This window comes from Rhizoctonia solani, chromosome 15 (assembly GCF_016906535.1).
Source record: "Rhizoctonia solani chromosome 15, complete sequence".
NCBI classification, from domain to species: Eukaryota; Fungi; Basidiomycota; class Agaricomycetes; order Cantharellales; family Ceratobasidiaceae; genus Rhizoctonia; species Rhizoctonia solani.
Genome location: NC_057384.1, coordinates 148,744 through 170,285, shown reverse-complemented (window position 1 = coordinate 170,285; position 21,542 = coordinate 148,744). Strand labels below are relative to the sequence as shown.

The window sequence follows — 21,542 nt, the reverse complement described above, 5'->3', positions numbered from 1 at the left end:
ACCTATACCATACCCCTTGGGCCTTTGTCGCCCCTCTTTGTCTCATAGTCCATTGGTGATAGGGCCACGGACTTTAAGCCCACTTGTATCATAGGTCCAAGCTTAGTTGTGACAAGAAATATTACTTGTTACTGTTTATCTACTCAGCTGAATTTATATATATTTAAATGGGTGAGAAAACAGCATATATGCAAAAGGCATCGCATATTAAGGGTATTCCAGAGGTTTGTAGGTTTTGTAGAGGTCACTATTGGATAGAGGGACCTTGAAAACCTTAGTTTGCATCTTTATCTCATTTGTTTACTGTAGGATTACTAGTGAAATTAATAAAATAAGTACAGATTAAAGAAGAAATGTCATATCCATAACAGGTCTGCAACGTTTGGGGGCTGCCAGCGCCTGCCCAGGGTTGTACGTCCATGCGCTGCGCATGACGCAAGACATGTTGCTGTAGGGTGATTTAAACAAGTTATCAGTTAGTCTAATACTGGTACAACTGGCAGCCAACCCAATGTACAGTTATAGACTAGTGTAGAAATTTTTTGCAGTTACTTACTAGAGTGTAAGTGCTTTTTGGTATGTCAAAAATGTTAGCTTTGTGAATATTGTCATGCCCTAGAGGCGTGACCACCTTAGAATCCACTAAGTCAAAGAAATAGTGAATATATGCGCTATTTTCATGAAGATTTATGGATATATGCATCTTTATTTAGGCGCTGAGCGCTTATTATGTAATCTCATCACATGACTAAAGGTCATGTGATCTTGTTTTCTTATCTCTGGTCATGTGACCTTATCTTTGTTATGATGTTTGTACATGTAATTACTCTTCCCCTTCTCTGTGAATATATAAGGAGGGTTCTGAGAGCCTTAAGCCTCAGAACTTGACCTCTTATCCCCTTCCACACCTACCTACCCTAAGACATACACTTAAGAGTATTGCCTGAGAGCATACCAGTCCCTGTCAAAGGTTCCTTGCCCTGCTGTCTTAACAGCTTTAGTGCACTTTACTTTATATAGGTCTTGTCCTACCCTTTCCTGGCTTTGCCTTGAGCATTGTTAGGCCCTACTTGCTGATAAGTCCTATATTAGGCAATAGCTTGTTAGGTTTTACCTCTTGGTAGCTGTTGGCTCTGACAAATATGATGTAATATAGAGATTAATCAGACAACTTAATCAAGCTGAATGACAATCTGTAAGTCACTTGTATTTGTAGTTGAAGCAAAAGTAGATACAAAATCTTTTGGGTACAAGCCTCTTAAGAAGAAACAAGTACTATACATGACCAATAATATAACCAACAATCAAGTGGCTTATGCATGTAACAAGTAACAAACAGAAGTAAGATAACAATAATGAGAACAGTTACCTATTTGTTACACACATGAAGTAACAATTATAGCCACTGTACAAGGTTATAATACTGAAAATCAGTGCGTGTGTTTAAGTGAGAATTGAGCTGAAATCAAGATCAATACATACTGATTTTAGGTATCAATTCTTCCATAGTCTGATTAATGCTGAGGGAGGCATACTAACATTGTAATTTTCAGGCCATATCCTACTGAAAAAAGGAATCTTTTACTGATGTACTGATTTTCAGGATCTTATCACACCACAGTGAGCGTTGTAGAGTGTAAACAGACGTCCTACGACACCTCTGGATTGCATAACAGATAGCAAGAATGTCTAGTATGTCGAAATCATGAGGAAATTGGAGTTCTAATATCAACTCCCGGGGCTTGTTTGCTAAGCCAGAGCTGATATACTCTTCTTCCAAGAACCACTGGATAATGTCATGCGTAGTACTACCAGCCCATCGAATCGCGTCAACTCGTGCTCCGTCCCCCACTCCCTCGATCCAATAAAGAGAGCCATCAAATATGGGGATGGTCAGAAACTCATAAAAAAATGGTGAGTTGAGGCTTCTCCAATGTTTGACCACTTTAAACCGGGTGACATGTTGCCTTTGTATAGCGTACCATTCCATTACCGGACACCCGGGATCTCTCCAGCAGGAGTAAAATTTCATATTACACGGAATGCATCTTGAGCTCGACCCCTTGGGCCACCATTAGAACCGATCTATTGCGGCTGTGGAAGATGAAACAAATGTGTTAATAAGACTGCCTCGGACCTTAGATTGTTCCAACCAGCCACTGTAAGAGAGGCGCTTTTCTGCTCGCATAACAGAAGACTAAAAAAGAGATACCAGGCTTGGATAGTCGGTCTGAGGCGGCGCTATCAATCGAAGGAATGAGAGAGAGAGAAAAAACTGAAAGCCCCCGAAAAATATATATCCGCGCACTCTTGGGGTCGACTATCCCGATAAGATTAGATAGTTACAAGGTTCGGCACCGATCCTCAATTGGGAAATTCTGGAATTGGCGGACAATGAAGAGCGCCCATAAAGACCAGACGGAAAAGGACTGGGCTTTTGGTACTGGGCTTTCGTTTGGGCATCGCCCCATCATATAATAGATCTCTACTATACCGCATCCAAGTGAATGGCCCCTTTGAGCACACTTTCCGTGAATAGCCTTTCGGGAAAGCCCGATTGACCCTACAGAATTGGTCGACCTTCCAGCAGGATTTAATGATCTACGATATCGTCAGGGGGAGATCCAGATGCATGCTTACTTGGAACGGTTCTTCATAAAACAGCATATCACTAACGGATTGGTTCTAAATCATTGTTAGCATCTGCAGCGCAACTGGTACAAATATACTCCAAGCGGTCGGGAAAGAAATACTGCATGCGTTGAGCTCAGAATCAATGACTGCACACCTCGATGATTGGATGTAATCGATCTTACGTCTGCTGCAGTTCTGTGCTACGATTATCCTTTTCCATTGAACGATGGAAGTCCGGGTGGATAATGCTACTTATAGTTTAGTCACTCTTATTCAATCGAATCATCTTATGTATCTTCTGATCTACGTTCATGGCCGCAATGAAAGTAAGGTGTATATGGCATAAATTATTCAAATTGAAATGGAAGACACGAGAGCCCGCCAGCCTACTGCCTAATACATTTACTGATATTTGTCAATGCAGCCGGGCATGTGACCTGCTGGAATGTGACCTATTTGAGACGTAAGCAAAACTCGTATCTATAGACAGTTGTTGTGAACGAAGGCACTAACCGATGGGTTGTCGGCTCCCTTAAACCAATTGAAACGCCATTGGCACCCAGCTTGTAGCGCAGAAGGAAGTTGAGAGCATTCCGCAATGCTAGTAGAAGAATTTCAGTTAGTTGCAACCTGATAGGCTACCTATGTGCAAAAGAACACACCTAGATACTCCGCCGTACTGAGCCCCCCACCCGGTAGACGGAGCCCCGTACTGGGCAGCACATCCCTGTCCGAAGATTCTGATATAGTTGTCTTTAATTAGCTATAAGAACATAATTGGCCGATCGGGGAATCACTTACCCAACCCCTCCTCCCGGGATCATCAAATCAAAATGATTCTATATTCGGAACTCGGATGTCATTACCTGAGTCAAGCCAGGGCGGATACTCCTTACATTTCCAAGGTCTCCTCCTGTGTTGGTAGTTTGCACTATCATTTTCTGGCCAGAGACTGGCCCACTCGTAAACCTATTAATCATTAAAATTAGTCACGTTATGGTTTGTTTGTAACGTGTGATCTCACGTCAATTCGTAACACTGGCAACACCAAGATGACTCGGTGCCACCTTGGATGTTCACTGCAGCAAATCCGTACGCCAAACTATCGTTGACAGCAAATGGTGACTAGGTGAATGTGATTAATATACCAAGATCTTTATATATATACTCAGAACTCACATGGTTGGCGCATGCATATGCACCACCTCCATTGCACCCCGACTGAACATTGTTGTCAGACAAAGGGTTGTTATTGATGCCGCAGCTTTGAACAGGGGCCGATACACTCGCTTTACCCGACCATCCACAACTCTCTTTGCAGCAATCCCTAAAAGATACACGCATGAAAAAAACGACTCAATATACCGTATCATATATGAATCATACCAATAACGCGTAGTTTGTCCAGATCCGGATTGAGCACTTACGGCTCCAAGAGCAGTCAAGGTGACGAGTACGGTCGAGAATATCATAGTGGGTAAAAACGTCTTGGTGTCTTTGGAATTCAGCCTTGCCTATCGATGTGATTAAATACCCGGCAAGCATAGTTTCCTACCTCTTGGTATCAAAATACAACGGCAGCGCAGCGCATCAGCTGGTTGTCGGGGTACGTCACGTTGCTTAACTCTCGGAGAAATAGGCATGTAATACACTGATGATAGAACCCGGGGTATGCGCTTCTTTCAAAGCCTATTTGATCAGTTGATACAGTTTTCCTACCGACGTTTGTCCTCGATATGTATAATAAGCCACCCAATACTATGCTTAGGTCATAGCTGATACAGCCTGGTATGTCAAGCAGGGGCTCTGGTAAATTCGGAAAACCCTGTTAATTCCGTATCACCGAGTCCAATGGTACGTTACTAGGCCACAGCTACTTGATCACGAGAACGGGACTCCGCAGGCAAGTCCACTCATCACAATCGCACGTTCGCCTGAATGGTTACCAGAAAGAAAAAAGTACGGCTGAGACCACCATTTATCCCGAAGATAAAAGGAACACACAAAAAAGAGACAGATATACAAATTAATTTCGCAGAAGATCCGTTATATATAAACGAAATGTAATACACGTGTAGTGATACTTTTACTTGCGAGAGCATCCGGTGATGCTAGTGAGCTGGCTCGGGCAGGTAACTTGCTTGAACGAGACCTAAGAAGTTTTGGTCAATGCACGAGATCAAATCTCCGAGTAAACTCGGGCCTACCGATGGGTTGTCCGCGTTCTGGAACCAGTCAAAGCGCCAGTTACAGCCGGCTTGGAGTGCCGAAGGAAGTTGAGAGCACTGCGATCGGCTTGAGATATGATGTCAGAAAATGTTATTGAATCGAGCCTGGTCCGTTTGCGTACCTCGAAACGCCTCCATACTGTGCACCCCACCCTGTAGAAGGTGCCCCATACTGAGATGCGCACCCTTGCCCGAAAATACTTTTTCGAGTATAAGTACTAATCATGATCTCAATCTACTCAATACGCACCCTACTCCACCGCCCGGGATCATAAGGTCAAAGTGGTTCTAAAGGGTGGGTTAGAGTGGTGCTTCGATTACAAAGTGAGAATACCTACGTTTCCGAGATCCCCACCTGTATTGGTGGTCTGGACAATCATCTTCTTTCCAGAAACAGGGCCACTCGTGAATCTATATAGCACGTGTTATCTGTAGCGAACATATGCGTTCAAAGGTGGGAAAACTTACGTCAGCTCGTAGCATTGGCAGCACCATGTAGACTCGGTGCCACCCTGAAGTTTTACAGCTGCAAAGCCGTAGGAAAGATTATCGTTAACAGCCCACGGTGACTATAATACCCTTGGTATTAGTAAGAGACAGGGCACAGCGAACATGCGTACGAACATGGTTAGCACATGCATATGCTCCACCACTACCGCACCCTGACTGGGCATTGTAGTCCGAGAGCGGGTTGTTGTTCTTGTCGCAGCTGCGCACTGGGGCGTTCACATTTGCTTTGCCAGACCAACCGCAGCTTTCTTTGCAGCAGTCCCTATTAAAGGCAAGATATGAGGGAGAAGGAAATTGGCATTTAGGTTTGAACTCACCAGTAGCGCGTCGTAGCGCCTGTACCGGACTGAGCATTCACAATGGTCAAAGCACCAAAGACGGTGGTAGCGAGAGAAATGACGAGCTTCATTGTGATTAAGGCTTGTTGTTGGATCGTTAAACGATATGGCTCACTCGGTATTTATACCTCTGGCGCCAGAACCTGATGGCGCCAAATCAATTTCGAGTATGTATTAGGAAAGGATAATTGGTATCTGACACACCTGAGATTACGGGTCACCAAGCCACCACATGATTCACCTGACTCTGAAGATCATCACAAGCGAGATTGCCGGTGAAATTGATCCCAAGTGAAGCACTTCTACGTGCCACGTATGAAACCAGCACACGAATGGTACTCCATGTTCAATACAGGTCGGGGCTGAGAAGGTGCTTCCCTCCACGGTCGGGTTAACCTCGCTTGACACATCTGAGAAGTTCCCTCGGGTGAAAGATTCAAGTTTGTTCCTGAAGAATAGCCAAACGTAAAGGGAGAGATCTCGAGTAGAGACCAACACCTTTTTTCGAAGATTGATTCAGTGGGGAATCTGAAATTGGTACAGCAGGATACAGGTTTCCGCGTCCTCACCTCTGCTCGTTGGCAGTTTGCTGGCCGATGATGTGTATATCAGTTCCCGAGCTCTCCCTGGAAACGTTCACGGGCATGAGGTTGTTTGAATTCGAGAAAAACCTTTCGAATAGCAAGCACTGGAACCATCTGGGGTGAGGATTGTCGGTCCTTCGCGCGATCGTCGTGGACAAATAGCGGAGGTATCACGATTACATAATGTCAAGGAAGGCTTCCTCCATCAGCTGATGACGTTTAGGCATGAATACGAAGGTTATCGCGGCTGGGTCTGCAACTCGATTACCTTTTCCCTTGGTGATCGACTGGAGTTGTGTATCAGTTTAATATAATCTAGATAATATGAATTACCGATTTCACCCTCTCGGCATCCTTTATGATCGAGTGTATGCATGTTGGATATTCTCGTTCCACCTTGGGAACAAACCCTTGAAATGCGATCTATTGTCACGGGTACTTGAACCGCTCCTCGACACGGAAGAACTTGTCTATCGTGTAGAATTGTCGGATGCCCAATAAAATTGTTTAGGTGCCCCGGGTGTTACTTTGGTTTATCAACCTGGGATGTACTAGCGACAGTGATATCCTCCCTCGCTACGATATTGATCACGAGTGCAGGGATGATAGGGTCGGACAAGTCGTCGTTAATCAAGTATTGATCGAATAGATTTTGAGTAGATGTACGCCGGGCTCGGAGTAATTCCTTGGGCTCGGGGATCTAGTCGCCTCGATTACGTGAATCGAATGTTTTTGCATGATCCGATGACGAGCCATATGGAAAATATAACGGAGGTTCACAAGTATTGACATTGACACCATACAAGTACAACCCAGCTGAGCCACGGGGTAAGTCTAGTCGATACATAACAGAGCATCTCACTGTGCTACTTCTTTCGCTTTCAGTGTTTCCCACTGTTGAGGAGTGTATGTTTTCTGCAACGAATTTAATTAGGATGATAATCGCTCAGGCTGACGTTTCTATACAGACCTGCGAGAATGCATGCATTTGGCTGATCTCATCCTTGAGCAATTCATTTACTTTATTGGGGTCAGCATTGACCGGTATGGAGCTAAAAGCATGCACTTACCGAGTCGGTGCCTAGCAAGCGTCATCTTCCCTCGAATACCTTGCTAACTATCACGACCGCATAATTTTCACCACAGCCATTGGAAGTATCTTGAATCTCCTGCGACCAGGGTCAGAAACCCGAGATAGAAACAACGAAAAGGGAGCTTTACCAGGTGAGTGGGTTCGAATGTGTTGCGAAGAGATGTCTCTAGGGAGGCGGCAGAGATAGGCATGGCGAAATATGTGGTGGTGGAGAGATCACCATTATCTGATTGGAGAGTACTGGACGAAAATGGATGTCACGTGAAACTGGGGCTATTGTCCTCCAGAGTCCCGAACCTCTTAGTTAGAAACATCTATCATATTTAGCGACGAATACATCTTGTTCTTGCCTCTTCTTCGTGCTCCGCGCCAGACTTTTTTTGATAAGCGCTTTCATGAGATGGGCTGCGAGATGAAAAAACGGTTCACGTGACAAGCGTCCAGGATCGTCTTGACTTTGCAAATGATCTTCAATGATCTCAGAGTTGCTACTTGCTATTTGCTTATGTTCTGATAACGGATATCTGACAGAATGGCACGCAATCTGGTCGCTTTTATGGATCGGGGATTGATTGTGTTGAATAAACCAGCTGGCCTTGTTTCGCAGGGCGGGAAACACACGCTCGTGCATAGACCTATGGTGCGCCAGAAACAGCCTGTAATCCAGGTCCAGAAGTAATCCAAAAAGATTTCTCAGACAGAAACATTGGACTACGTTTTGGACGGTAGACTTTATTACCTACCGTATACCTTACACTTATTTATAACTGGAGCTACAGACTTGACGACCTCGCTGTCGTTAAAAATAAAGCCACTTCCTGTCCATCGACTTGACAAAGTAAATTCGATCGCTCGAATCACACATATACTTAGCTACTAATTATATCAGGCAACTACAGGCGCCTCATTCTCGCTCGTAATAGTCAAGTAGCGCAGACGCTTAGTAGTCAACTTCGCCGCCCATCCTCTAACGCCATAATTAAGACCTACCTTGCTCTCGTACATGGCTCTTTCGAACCTGAATCTAATGGAGAAATTCGGAAGAGCTTGTTCATCTCTGACGGGAGAGTATCTGTCCAACCGAGCTCGGTAGGAGCTATTTCCAAAGAGGTGCCGACACACACGACCTGGAGGTGTTTATTCTCCAAGAAAGGCGTTTCATTGATGGAGTTGGGGTTAAAAACAGGAGTCAAGCACCAACTTCGTGTCACCATGGCTCAAATATTGAATGGTATGAATTGCTGACCCGAGCTCATCGACGCGAGTATTTATTGGACCTTAGCTCCTATCATAGGCGATCAAGTCTACGGTTCCCCAAACTCGAGAAATGAGCAGCTGATGCTTCACTCGACACGCGTCGAGATTCTTGTGCGTACATTCATACTCTCGTTGAGACACTGCTGACTTGGATACAAGCGATACCTTCGGAAACCTGTTCTTGGCAGACGCACATATAAACTTGGCATTGTCGTCCCGCCCCCATCAGGGTTTTTATCAATTTGTCAGTCTTTGGGGTTTTCTATCGACCACCCGTGGGCTCCCTCTCCTGTTCGTGTGACGGTTGACGGGTCTGAGATACCCTACGACCCCAGTTACACTTTAGACGAAGAAATTGTCACAGAAGCACTCCGTAAATCTGATAGAGATTAGCGAGAATCGTACATCCTGCGAGTCTGCTTGAGTTTGACCGAGTCATATTACCATTTCTGATGATAGCCCGAGGCAACACCGCCATAGCGCTAACCTAACTCGCACAGCCTCAACTTCGAGTTCTCTCCACTCGTTCTGATACGGGATTTCCAGGGTGACGACTTGGGGCACTCTCTCTACTTGGGGTTTGAGTCAACTATCAAGAACAGCTGGAGCCTGGTTCGCACAGTTTACACTTTCCAACGCCTTGGCAAGTCATGAAGGACTTTGAAGCAAAATCATTATCCTCTCGTATCCTATCAGCTACTCGCTCGACTGGGTCTGCTATAACACGTTCAATCCCACTTCCTGGCCTTTCGGAGGTAAAGGCGCTGCAAAAAAGCTGGTCGATGGACTTGAGGTTGGTATTCTTTTGAAAAGAGTGCTGCCCGGCAATTGGATTGACCCTCGCTTAGACTATCGACGACCATGCGGCCAAATGCAAAACATTAACATCCAGAATTGCCTCAATATCAAGCATGCTGGAAAATCATTTTCAAGAGGGAGAGGATGTCACGGAGTTATCATATCTTTACACGTTGCGTTCTTTTCTTACACTATATTCACTCACCTGAACTGACTTGAATGATAGTAAACTGCAGATATGCCAAAGACAACTATCGCGAATAGATTCGAGGCGAGGTCTTTCGGGTGCTCTTCGCGCAACCAGGCAGATAGAGGTGATTGAGAGGGTTGAGAAAGAAATAGGAACAGGGCTGCAGGACTTTCTGGTATGCATCATATTTTAATTTCAATTTTTTGTGACTGAGTTGGGGTAGTTCTCTATCATGCTCCGGCGACTTTCGGCACCGAGGCAGAACTTGACGATTGAACCAGACGAAACGACTTCCAAAAACCAGTTTTCCTATCAAACGCATCACTATCCGAAAATAAAACGATGTCAAATTAGCGTCGGGACCATGATCAGGCGTCGTCGGATTGATAGTGTGGTAAAATCCGTTACAAGAGGAACGTATCGCAATCGAAATATTTTACTTGTTCAGTACTCCAGTAAGGAGGAACCGCAGAAAGCTGCAGAGGTAAGGAACCTTTGACCTAATATCTTCGACTTGGGCTCAGGACAAACATAGATGTTCTTAGCCTCAGTCAAGACTATCATACAAGAGCAGTAAGTTGGTATACGGATAAATTGCAATTTTTCGTAACTTATACCTAGACATCCCAACGTGCTTCACTTCATGGGAGGATCTGAAGATTCGGGTTCCTATGAAAATCATTACATGGTGTTCGATGTTGGTGAGTGGTCTTAACTTTCTCGTAAAGGCTCAGAATAAGACACCAAAATAGGAACTGTAATCTCCAGAGAGGCATTCGTACAGTCGCTGCGCTCAGCACAAAAAGCGTTTAGTTTCGTGAGTATTTCAAACGTACTGATTTTCTGCCGGTCCTGAGAATTGGATGCGATAGTTGGAAGGAGTCAAAGTAGGCCATGCTTGGCACTTGTGCGAAAGGTCGACTCATTTTAGTGAATATTTAGGCAGGGATGAAGTTTTTATTGGATTATGGTGTACAAACAGTAAGACGTTTGCTCAACTGTTCAAGACACTTTGATCATTGTCTTTTTTCAGTGGGACGATATTCACATTTCGCATGATGGGCGTGCAGTCGTATGCCCTCCATATTGGGACGACCCTGACACCTGGTCGAAATCCAACGTACGTAGATTGACATGCATTCTTTTCGCTCATACTTATTGGTTCCTTTAGCACGATGTATTCACGAGCTTAACAGGAACGACTCATTCACCTGATTTTCCCTTGACCACGCTTACCGAAATACTCAACATGACTGGATCCCGATGGTCTGACTTTCAGCTAACCGTTACCACTCACGGATACGGACTTCGAGACTATCACCTGATGCAAATTGCAGACGAACTCGAGCTCCCAGTCCCTCCTTTTCTTCTTATTTATTGTGGACCACTGCCCGACTTTCTTGTCTCCGTCGGTAGTATTGGGGTACCAGAGTGGATTATTACCGGTCAGTCGAGCGATTGCTTCTCCGGATCAATGACGGATTGGGTTGGAATTTCAAGCCTTTGGAGTTGTACGGGTTGGGAAGTACTTCAAACTTGTACTTTAGAATACTGGTCGGTTGGAAATGGACCACCACACGCCAACGAGGATCATGAAGATTTCTCGTGCGGTGCGACCTTGGAACCGCTAGGTTCCCCCGATGGGTGGTTAAGGTTCGTGAAAAATCCTCTTTCGAATCGATATCGTAGCTGACCGGCCCAATGGCAGTTACGGGTGCTTTGAATCTTCAGATTCATTCGGAATATCTTACGAACTGGCTGTGTCCGATCCTATGTTATTTGAAGAATCATGGAAGCGATATAGCGCCACTAAAATATCGAATATCATGCACATGGCCGAAGACGAACAATCAATTCAAGCCGGTAAGCGTAACCATTCCTATCAGAGTGCTTGGTTTATGAGTTATTATAGTTCGTCACATAAGCGTCAACATACGCTGCAAGTTCCCTAAAAAGCGTGGTCTCCTACCACTATATTTCCACCGGCGTCCATCGTCTCTGTTCAATGTCGAGCACTACTGGGGGTTCCTCAGCGATAGCCCAGATCCGGATGTACCCCCATGTAGACTTGTGCGGGACGTTCAAGTTGAATACTCAGTGTGAGTTTCTCCAAAAGAGTAACCATTCAATCAAACCCAAATTTAAATATTCTAGTGAAATTAATACACTACGGGCCAATGATACGTGGGCATTTCGGGCTGAACAGTGTTTTGAGAGCATTGTTTCAAGAACACCAGGCAGCTTCCACGCTTGGTAAAGCTAGTGTATGCGTTGAACTTTCATTGTTTTATTTTATTTTGGGAATCAATGCGCCAGGGATATAATGTCGAAATGAATAAATCGGTCTTGCATAGCTCAGCGTCCATATCCAAACGAACTCACGTGCCAATTGAGATAACTCGGGCGAACCACGATACATTTTGTCGGGCAGATGCTTTCTGGATATTAGTTCTTGCGAATAAAACAAGTATATAGGATTGCAAATTGGGGAGCATGAGATATTCTACTACATTGGCTTCACGGCTTAGATCACTCAACCTTCAACCGACAACAAGTTGAAATCGAAATAGGTATAGTCGTTTTTGACCTCTTCCTCGGTAGCCTTCATGTCTATGCCTACATCCTCATCATCCAGGTCTCTACCTATAGCGAGCTCTTCGAGACGTTCCACTACTCGATCAGCCGCTTCTCTCATGCCTCCTAAATTAAAGGCTGCTGGACCGACTTGGAGTGCACTGTACCCCCCAACGCAGAACAGTGGAAGACCAGGCCATTGGAGATGCGAGGTTAGCACCGGCAGCCCACCTACCATAGGACATACGGGTAAGCTTGAATTTCTGGACAAAGATTTTATGAATGGGAGAGACGAAAACGAGGGTGTGGTACCAGTTGCCGAGACAATGAAATCGCAGGTGATATTAGAGACCTGAGATTTCTCGGCCGGGGATGAAGGGGGGTCGCTGGTGCGGATATCTAGTGACCATGTCTTGGTCTCGTCATCCCACTGGGCTCCCTCCAAAGAGGTGTTGGTGAGTATCTCAAGTGCTCCGCGATCTTGATGCATCTTTAGGATCTTGGCATACGTCGGGGTAATACTACCCCCGTTTCTTGCCGAGCGTAACATATTCAATCGTTGGAGCGAATCCTCTTCCTGCCAAAACTCCATCTTTTTCAAGTTGGAGTAGCGACCAATCCAGTCGAGTGAAACATCAAATGGCTTGACTATATGCGGGGGGTTAGTAACCTCTACACGTTTCCAGAGCGATATACTGACCTTTCATGAAGCCACGAAGAACCAAGACAACCTTGAAGATTCCTTTTTGCAGGGCCAAGTGACAGATTTGAGCCGAGGTAAGTCCACCGCCAATGACAACCGCAGTACCACGATTGCAGTATTCAGGAGGAAACGTATAACTAGGATTGGTGAGAAAAGACGAATGAGCCCAACCGGGGCCGTGCATTTCTAATTTTGTGGAGCCGCAGGTAGAAGAAGATAGCACTGGTGGAATGGATGGGCATCCCCCCATTCCCACAGCGCAAACTACAGCCTTGGCACCTACACACGCCCCGTCATTTGTCTGAACGCAGAAGCCGGCAGTGTGACCGGATCCTTCGACGTGAAGAGGTACCCAATCTAAAGAAGCAACCTCGCCTTTGAGCATGGTTATCGCGCCTGTATGAGGATTGTTCAGTCCTGATTTGGCCTCTGGCCAAGGTGCTGAAGAGGCGAGGCCATAGCGTTGCACGACGTCCTCTTGGACAAAGTCATGAAACAGCGCCGTCCCAGGTGTAAAGTAGTCTCTTCTGTCGCGTTCGTTAATAGTTGGCCCGCTGTTCTGAACCAATCGGGCGTAGTTGGTCTCCTGCCTTGACCGACGCGAGGTTCGTTTATGCTTAGATATCTCGGCGCCGACGCAGCCTGGGATTTCGATGAGTTCAGGGCGAGGGGATGTAGATCGGGTTTGCGAGTAAAGAACTGTCGGAGGACCGGATTTGGATCGACCTTTCCTCTCGGCAAAGGTAATGAGAGCATCGAGGTCTGCCGGGCCGGGATGCCAGAAGAGGGGAGAACGGAGGTCTACGCGGTGTATGCGTGTCAGCCATTACGATTAATTCATTTTGAATAGGAGATTGCATACGGGTGATATTGAACGCTTCAAAATGCCGGTTCCAGTTTGTCATCCAGCCTTCACCTAGTTTATCGAGTACAAGTATTCTCATGCGACCACCACAATAGCAGCCGCTCTTTTCGGAAGAGGCACCATCTACTACCACCCAGTCGCTTCCAGCTCCCCGCTTACGGGTTTTGAGGAGAGAGGGGTTGCGACTACGCTGTAGCCAGTGAAGGTATACATGCTCTTGATCGGTGTAAAGTGCCGCAGGTCTGGACTCTAGGATGCGAGAGACAAGAGCCAGTCCAGCAGGCCCAGCTCCCATCACTACGAGATCGAAGAATGAAGAGGCTGAGATTGCGCAAGTCTTCGAGATGGGATTAACTTTTGGTGCTATGGATGCTAAATTAGACGCGCTCTCTGAAACTTTGTCAGAGGGCAAGGATAACGATGCGGGGGTAATTCGATGGGGAGCAAGAGAACGAGTCATATTGTTTAGCAGAGGTCTGAGGGTGGGTGAGACGAGATAGAGGGTTGTATATGAGAGTAGAAGAGCCGACGTATAGCCGGTGCGGTACCGGACGGGTAGTGACTGGGGAGGTGTGTTATTAAATCACCCGGTCGGTCGTTTGGAGTGCGATGTATCACTTGGGTTGACTATAGATCGCCGGTGACATGGCAAGGTTAGCGGCCGGAGGAACATAAGGTTAGCACTTATATCTTGTCAAGTACTATGGGTTTTGTATTCAGTGAATACCGCTAATACATGATGTTGGACGGGGCCGATGATGCATGTACACATACACGGTTAGCCATGTGAAATAAAGCGGCGCTTACGTGGCTAGACGCTACATTACCACCCCTGATATATGACACTCTGCAACGATGTCAGAAAGTGACCTTGTATTAGACGAGGTAAGAATAAGCATAAAATATCCCAAACCGTCTCAAAGACTCGAACGCGAATAAATTAGACAAAACTCTCCGCCGAGAATGGAGATATATATCTATTCCAATGGCTATGTGCAACAGAGAAAACACTCAATAATATGTCGGTGGTGCGTAATTGTAGTATTTTGGATGGGCTGTCTGTTTGATAGATTTTCTAGGAAGAGCTTAAAGCGGCCCAGTCCACCACAGAAGCAACCCTCCTCAAGTGCATCAATGTGACATCGCCCTTTCCCGCCCCTGGCCGACCGATACGGTCTTTGGTCGCACGATGCTTTCTCATCATATACTCCCGAGGAGAAACACTGACGATGTATGATACCGTACAGGCATGCTTAAAAGTGGCCGGAGACTCGAAGTTATCTGAGAAAGATGGACGACTGTAAGTAATAATTCGGCCGGTTTTGCCTTAATTCTGACCAAATGGTCCAGGGCAGCCCTTTACGTCCTCGGAGAGATTATGGCCGCCCATGGATCTCAGGTCAGATACTTTAATATCGAGGCTGACGCTAATCATATTTGCTTACTGGAATACACGCAGTTAATGTCATTCGCTATGGAAGTCGCCTTGATTACAACGCGCGCACTTAAATCATCCAGCAATGTGAGTTGCATTAATTAGGCATTATGCTTGTAACTGAAAGATCCTTCAAGAGTCTACTACTTAGAACACACGGTCTTCGTGCCGTGGCAAGAGTTATACCAACTGCGGGTAAAGCCCTCACGGATGCCGCTACCAAAGACCTCATGAAGCAACTCAAGTCTTGTCTAACGGATAAATCTATGGTCCTGCAGAGAGAGGCCGCCGAGGTAGCGTGAAATTTATCCCCTGCACTCAATTGAATCTCAACTTGAAGTAAGGTTCTGCTCGCACTGCACGCGCATCTCAATCAACTCCGCTCCCCTCCAGAGATCGAGCAGATCCTCGGTCTATGCGTCAAATCATTCGATACTTCAGATAAGCCCACCAGAAGAGCTCTTTCTCGGTTGATTGGATCCCTCCTTTCGTCTACCCAAAATCCGATCGCCCGGCCACCCGAGCCTACGAAGAAAAGTGGCCAAAAGAAGGATCAATCTGGGAGCGATGACGATACACCATCTCACGCTACTACAACAAACCAGGTAGAAGTACTCTCAGCCGATACTATGCTCGGTCTTCTTGCGACGCAGTTCCATAAACCTTCTACTCATCGAAGGGCGCGTGTAGGGATTGCCGAATGCTATTCTGCACTATTCGTCACACTTGGTCGTACCTGGGTAGAAAGTCATTATTCTTTGATCGCTTCTCATCTCCTTAAATTATTGGATCACCCGCGCCTGAGAACGGCGGGCGCGATCATGCCCGCTAATCATGTGCGATACGAACGACTCTTGGCCCGTCAGATCGTCGGCGCACTATTACGACAGCGTACTCTATCCGAACGTGGACAAATTGCAGCTGTCAGAATACTATCAGCCGACTACCTCACCAAATGGCCGGCTGTAATGCCCGGAAGTATTGCACCCACCCCAGACGTATTAGTAGCCTGCCTCAGGGAAATCGCTGCCTTGCTGGATCAGCTAGGGAACGCGCCTCCACCTGTTCAAGAAGCTCTAGCAGACCCGTTGGTTGCATTATCCGCTCACCCGCGCCACTCTGTACAAGTCGCTGCTGCCTGGACCCTTCGTGCTTTTTGCAATGCTGCACCAAACCGTCTTGCCCCGACCGTGACTAACGTTTTGGAGCAATTGCAGAAAGACGTATCCGGCCTCGGCAATCCTGCTGCTCCAGCTGACCTCGGACGACGAGCTGTAGGGAAGGCCAAAGCACTTGCCGCCCTTTTGGCCTTGGCCCCGACCCGACCACTTTATGTATCAGGCGAACTTGCAGCCAAGGTACTGGATTGCGCTGTGTCCATGCTGAAAAAATCCGGGGAACATGCCGTGCATATTGCGAGCGTCGAAGTGGAATGTGCTTGGGGACTCATCAGCGCTCTCACGTCACTTGGTGGAGTATTTGTCCGTGGACATCTAGCTAGTTTATTGGCGCTCTGGCGTAATGCGATACCCAAAGTCAGCGCACGCGACTCTGCAAACAGTGGCCGTAGTGTGGAAGAATGGGGGTTCTTACTTCATGTCAGAGGCTCTGCCGTCGGCGCACTCGCCGCGTTCTTGGAATCATGCGGTCCGCACGTTGCTACCGCCGGTGGGCTGGTAACACTTGATGTAGGAAGGCGATTGACTACCCTCTTGAGTAATGCTCTGGCTTTTGCTAGTGCGGCGACCACGTATTTTGCATCTTTAGAAATGGAGAACCAGGGAACTGCTGCCATCGGTGGAATCGGCCTTAGTCTACGTGATTTGGAGAGTAACCTTCGCACCCGGGCCCTTATATGCTTCTCTCTTCTTGGATTTGCCGCTTTATCGGACTCGGCCCAGGCGGATCTCATCAAAAGTACCATAAGCATATTCGCAGGTCCAGGCGTAGGAAACAGTATGCAAGCCGCGATTGCAACCGCTGCTGGGTTGTCGCTCAGCGAAAGTGCCGATGGCTATACATGGGGCCTATCAAGCCTAGCCGCAGAAACGGAAGAAAAAAATATAGATCGGGATAGTGTTGAAGAAGAGCTTAATAGACTGGTAAGAAAATAAACATCGTATGCATGCACTGAACCAATAATACTTCCATAGCTCACACAACCGATTGTGGGATCTTTAGAACACAATCCTCTCATGCTTTCTTCTGCTATGGCTCGAGGAGCGACCTGGCCTCAGCCTCCTCCTCCAGCTACAGCCATTGTCGACGCAGCAATTATCTTATTCGCATCGCTTTTGCCTACACAAGAACATTCCAGTGTATACAGCAACGTGCAGTTTCTTATCGAATCATGTCGCTCTCCCAAGTTGGACCGAAATGCAGGGCGCAAAGCGGCTGTCCTTGTCAACACCGCTGTAGCGCTCACTCGAACTCTTCGTATTGCAACAGAAACAGGGGGGAGAAAAGCCCGAGATAATATTGGAAATCCAACAGTAGTTGCCCCACTCAGTGAGCTTCTGCAGGTCAATTTATACATAATTACCCTTGTGTTCTCGCACTGATTAATTGTTAGGGTGCTATACTAAGCTCAGATCATGTCCTACGAATTGCAGCGAGCGAGGCACTCGGTCGATTGGCCGCACTTGGAAGCACGAATTTTCTCACTTCTCAAGTCAAATATTTAGTGGACCAAGTAGTCATTAACAGAGATCCAGATGGGCGAGCTGGATGTGCACTAGCATTTGGCGCCATTTACAGCCACGTCGGAGGGCTTGCTGCAGGCCCTTTACTGAAGACTACAGTGAACGTCTTGATGTCTCTTGGAAATGACCCCCACCCTGTAGTTCACTATTATTCCCTCAAAGGACTCGCCCAGGTTATTGATGCGGCGAGTCTGTCATATTCGCCGCATATAGCCAGCACGCTGGGCTCTCTTTGTACTATCTACCTGCGCGACACCCACGACCCTGCTGGTGGTAGTGCTCACACATCGAATCTTGCCGGGGATCTGCCTGCATACGAGGTGATATGTCAAATAATCGACGCATTGATTGGCGTACTGGGTCCAGAACTACAAGAGCCTTCTCGAACCCAGTCACTTGTTCTCGATCTAGTACACGAATTTTCAGAAGAACGTGATGAAGGAATTGCCGTGGAAGCCATAAAATGTAGCCAGCATGTCTTGATGTTTGCCTCAGGCTTTGTGGACACGCCTGCTTTAGTTGACCGACTGCGCGCAAATCTGGTGAGCACTCGACGACCTTTGAAGCTTGCCGCCATCAATGGACTCTATCAACTGGTACAAAAAGATGCCTTGCTTATGTCAAAGGTTGGCGGAGACAAACTTGTTGAAGACTTGTTCGGTATGCTTGACGATGACCCGACTATCGATGGAGTTAGAGATGTGATCCTCAGTTGGCTTCACCAAACTGTTACTTTGAACCCTTCCGCGTGGATAGACCTCTGCCAGAGGATCATGGCCCGAACGACTGCGTCTCAACAAGTGGCGACGAGAACGACTGTTGGGTTACGTGACGAGGAGAGCGAAGGTCTAGGGGCGGCGATGGGGCTGGAAGGAGAAGCCGCATCCGAATCAAGCATTTTAACCTCACGCTGGCGCACACAACTATTCGCACTGCAATGCCTCCATGATATATGTAACTTGATTGCGAGATCAGGGCGACGAGAACATGTCGATATTCCGTTTGCCAAGCTACATGGAATTCCGACCAACCATTTGCTGATCACTCGAGTACCAGATCTGATAAAAATGGCCTTTACCGCGTCAGCGGCCTATGTGACCGAAATCCGTATGGAAGGTTTAGTTGTATTGAAAGATGTCATACAGGTTCGTGAATTTATTTTAATTTATTTTATCGCCCGAGGCAAATTGTTATTTGGGGATTAGATGTTTTCTAAGTCACCCGACCCCGACTACGAAGAATCGCTGTTACTCGAACAACATCAGGCACCCATCACTGCCGCATTGACACCAGCATTTTCTAGCGATTCAACGCCAGACGTCCTCGCTTCAGCTATTCAGGTCTGTGCGGTGTTTGTAGGGAGTGGCCTTGTTAAGGATATTAGCCGAATGGGGCGGATTCTCAAATTGTTGACTTCTGCATTGGAACAGAGCAAAGGCTGGTCGGACAATTTGAAATTGGCTGATATATGCTAATTGAAGTGCATCAATTTAGAGCCAGGCTTGCTGTCGATAGGGGATGTTCAGCAACTTGGACCTAATGCCTCAGTAATGCTACGCGTATCAACACTGACTGCTTGGGCCGAGCTTGAAATCGCCAGTGCAAGAGAAGAATATCTTCAGGCAGTGTTGAAGCCGTACCGAGGAACATTGGCCTTGCTTTGGGTCTCAGCCTTACGCGATTATGCTAGCATTCGAGCCGACTCCGAAGTCCAACAGGATGGCGTGGCTGGAATGGATTCAGCTTATACTGGACTGGGTCGTGAAACATTGCTTCCTGTATGCGCCAATAATTACTATACTCTCATATACTGACGTCTTTTCAGTACTATTCCGAGTCATGGTCCAAGATACTAGCCGCGGTTGGTTGCGAAATGAAGGCCGGAGACCCCCATATACTGCAAGCCATGGATGGGATTGATCCGGCGACAACTACAATCAATACCAGCAAAGTAACACGCAAGGATCCTACTGGGTGTTTCTTTGTGATTTTGGGTTTGGTCTATGAAGCCCTTTCAAACGCGTCCTCTGATAGTACCGCTACTTCGGAAACGAAGGCTACTGCCCTAACTGCGATACAAGTGTTAGCTTATCTAGTACGCCCAGAATATGCTGGCCAAGCAATACTGGATCAGCCAATTTTCGATGAACTTGTTGCACTATGGTACCGCATGACGATGACGGAACCTTGGTCGATTCAGACGTATTTAGTTGGCATGATTGCATCGCTCGCTAAGAGTCAACATGCTACCGTTAGGCAAGGAAGGTATGTAGTGATATCTTCGTAGAATAATCAGGATTTACCAGGGGTTCGATCAGTGCAAATGGAATTGAGTTGATGGGTTCCGAGACGCCGATTGCTCAATGTTTGAAAGCTTGTGTCATGATCATCAAGAACGCTATCCCTTCACCTCAAGCACAATCAAACAGTGAGGCCTTTATCGTCGCCCTACTTATCAATTAATTATATTTTTCTTCCAGATATACCACAAAATCCAGCGGATCGAATTCTTCTTTTGATTAGTGCTTTCCAAGCTTTGATGGCCATTGGGGAAGTGGCAGGCCCTGCGACCCTTCCCAGCGTTCGGGCTCTAGCGATTTCCATTTATTCAGGTACTTGAGGCAACTACGTCTACTTTCATAACTAAATTTCTTCTAGATTTATTGAAAGACGAATACTCGGAGATTGATTTAGTTGGGCCAACCCTCCAGTCATTGAGAGGAATGTTGCTTTCGGATTCTAAAGACGTGCAAAAGGAGCCTGCGTACTCAAAGGTTGTCCACGGTTTACTTTCGGCATGCCTTCAAAATGTGGATGATATGAGGTAAGCTTAAAGCTGATTTATTGTCAGCGTAACTCTGATACATGTATACTCCAGCGGACGCATGGGCAAAGCCTCGGTCCTCAAAACGAAAAATAACTTGCTGGCCGCGGTGTTGATTTTGACCGTGACGCCGGCTGAGGTCAAGTTGAGTCGAGCCGCGGTCGAACACTGTTGCTTCCTAATTTCACAGAAGCTTAACGAACCTGTTGAGGTATGCACAAGCTCAGCGCGAGCTCCCCATTGTACTGAGCCCTTCATAGATATCACTAGCCGCGGCTCAATGTCTCAAAACCCTTGTCACCGTCTCTCAAAGTAATCCCTTGCTTCAGTACGTGGCGTCTATGCTATTCCCTGGAGCAATATCTTTTGTCGTAAATTGTACTGGAGAAGACGAAACCGGCCAAGTAGATTGCCTACCTACTCTAGAGGAGATATTCCGTGCTTTTACTTCGTTTTTCTCCCATGTTTCGGAAGATAATCGTAAGCTTGAGCCCGTTTTTAGACTTGTGTGACCAAATATTAATCATGATCTCAGGGCCCCGCGTTTTAGGAGCGCTTATGCCACCAATTACTTGCCTGTTACAGGCTGGCGAGGATAAAGATGGAAACCTGCATAGGGCCGCGGTTTCACAGCTTCTCACGTTTGCGTCAACTGCACCTACAGCTTTCAAAGAAGCCGCTGGTCTAATGAAGCAAGAGCAGCGGGAAACAATGGAGGCGTCCATTCGGCAGGCAGTAGTGGAACAGAGTAAAGGAAACGTGCAGGCTGCGACTAGCAAGCCTTCGATTGCGCTACGATCCTTCTAG

At 46.7% G+C, this 21,542-nt stretch overlaps 6 protein-coding genes across 6 annotated transcripts; 3 read left to right on the top strand and 3 right to left on the bottom strand.

The window, feature by feature from the left end:
* Positions 1-3,114: 3,114 nt before the first annotated feature.
* RhiXN_11891 (glycoside hydrolase family 45 protein) lies at positions 3,115-4,106 on the bottom strand (the record flags this gene model as incomplete). Its single annotated transcript, XM_043331706.1, has 7 exons — positions 3,115-3,235; positions 3,297-3,374; positions 3,436-3,473; positions 3,531-3,603; positions 3,659-3,759; positions 3,814-3,961; positions 4,021-4,106. 7 exons carry the CDS (start codon positions 4,104-4,106, stop codon positions 3,115-3,117), a joined length of 645 nt encoding a protein of 214 aa, XP_043186467.1.
* A 614-nt stretch (positions 4,107-4,720) lies between these two features.
* RhiXN_11890 (glycoside hydrolase family 45 protein) lies at positions 4,721-5,781 on the bottom strand (the record flags this gene model as incomplete). Its single annotated transcript, XM_043331705.1, has 8 exons — positions 4,721-4,786; positions 4,842-4,929; positions 4,985-5,062; positions 5,113-5,150; positions 5,201-5,273; positions 5,331-5,431; positions 5,487-5,634; positions 5,690-5,781. The coding sequence occupies 8 exons, from the start codon at positions 5,779-5,781 to the stop codon at positions 4,721-4,723; spliced, it is 684 nt and encodes a 227-aa protein (XP_043186466.1).
* Positions 5,782-6,954: 1,173 nt separating this feature from the next.
* On the top strand, positions 6,955-9,037 carry RhiXN_11889 (RNA pseudouridine synthase; the record flags this gene model as incomplete). The annotated part of the gene is made up of 8 exons (XM_043331704.1): positions 6,955-6,972; positions 7,101-7,122; positions 7,180-7,200; positions 7,263-7,324; positions 7,380-7,518; positions 8,277-8,618; positions 8,670-8,755; positions 8,804-9,037. The coding sequence occupies 8 exons, from the start codon at positions 6,955-6,957 to the stop codon at positions 9,035-9,037; spliced, it is 924 nt and encodes a 307-aa protein (XP_043186465.1).
* Positions 9,038-9,294: 257 nt separating this feature from the next.
* On the top strand, positions 9,295-11,735 carry RhiXN_11888 (RNA pseudouridylate synthase domain-containing protein; the record flags this gene model as incomplete). The annotated part of the gene is made up of 13 exons (XM_043331703.1): positions 9,295-9,441; positions 9,493-9,614; positions 9,669-9,807; positions 9,856-10,116; positions 10,168-10,205; positions 10,254-10,333; positions 10,385-10,449; positions 10,505-10,519; positions 10,575-10,613; positions 10,666-10,752; positions 10,804-11,285; positions 11,341-11,495; positions 11,545-11,735. 13 exons carry the CDS (start codon positions 9,295-9,297, stop codon positions 11,733-11,735), a joined length of 1,821 nt encoding a protein of 606 aa, XP_043186464.1.
* Positions 11,736-12,165: 430 nt separating this feature from the next.
* Positions 12,166-14,234, bottom strand: RhiXN_11887 (L-lysine 6-monooxygenase (NADPH-requiring) protein; the record flags this gene model as incomplete). The annotated part of the gene is made up of 3 exons (XM_043331702.1): positions 12,166-12,854; positions 12,907-13,710; positions 13,772-14,234. The coding sequence occupies 3 exons, from the start codon at positions 14,232-14,234 to the stop codon at positions 12,166-12,168; spliced, it is 1,956 nt and encodes a 651-aa protein (XP_043186463.1).
* A 395-nt stretch (positions 14,235-14,629) lies between these two features.
* RhiXN_11886 (HEAT repeat protein) lies at positions 14,630-21,542 on the top strand (the record flags this gene model as incomplete). The annotated part of the gene is made up of 18 exons (XM_043331701.1): positions 14,630-14,659; positions 14,719-14,802; positions 14,854-15,074; positions 15,125-15,173; positions 15,234-15,296; positions 15,347-15,502; positions 15,554-17,311; positions 17,363-17,731; positions 17,782-19,056; positions 19,117-19,251; positions 19,393-19,689; positions 19,737-20,176; positions 20,230-20,339; positions 20,392-20,523; positions 20,570-20,735; positions 20,790-20,946; positions 20,996-21,215; positions 21,271-21,542. 18 exons carry the CDS (start codon positions 14,630-14,632, stop codon positions 21,540-21,542), a joined length of 5,934 nt encoding a protein of 1,977 aa, XP_043186462.1.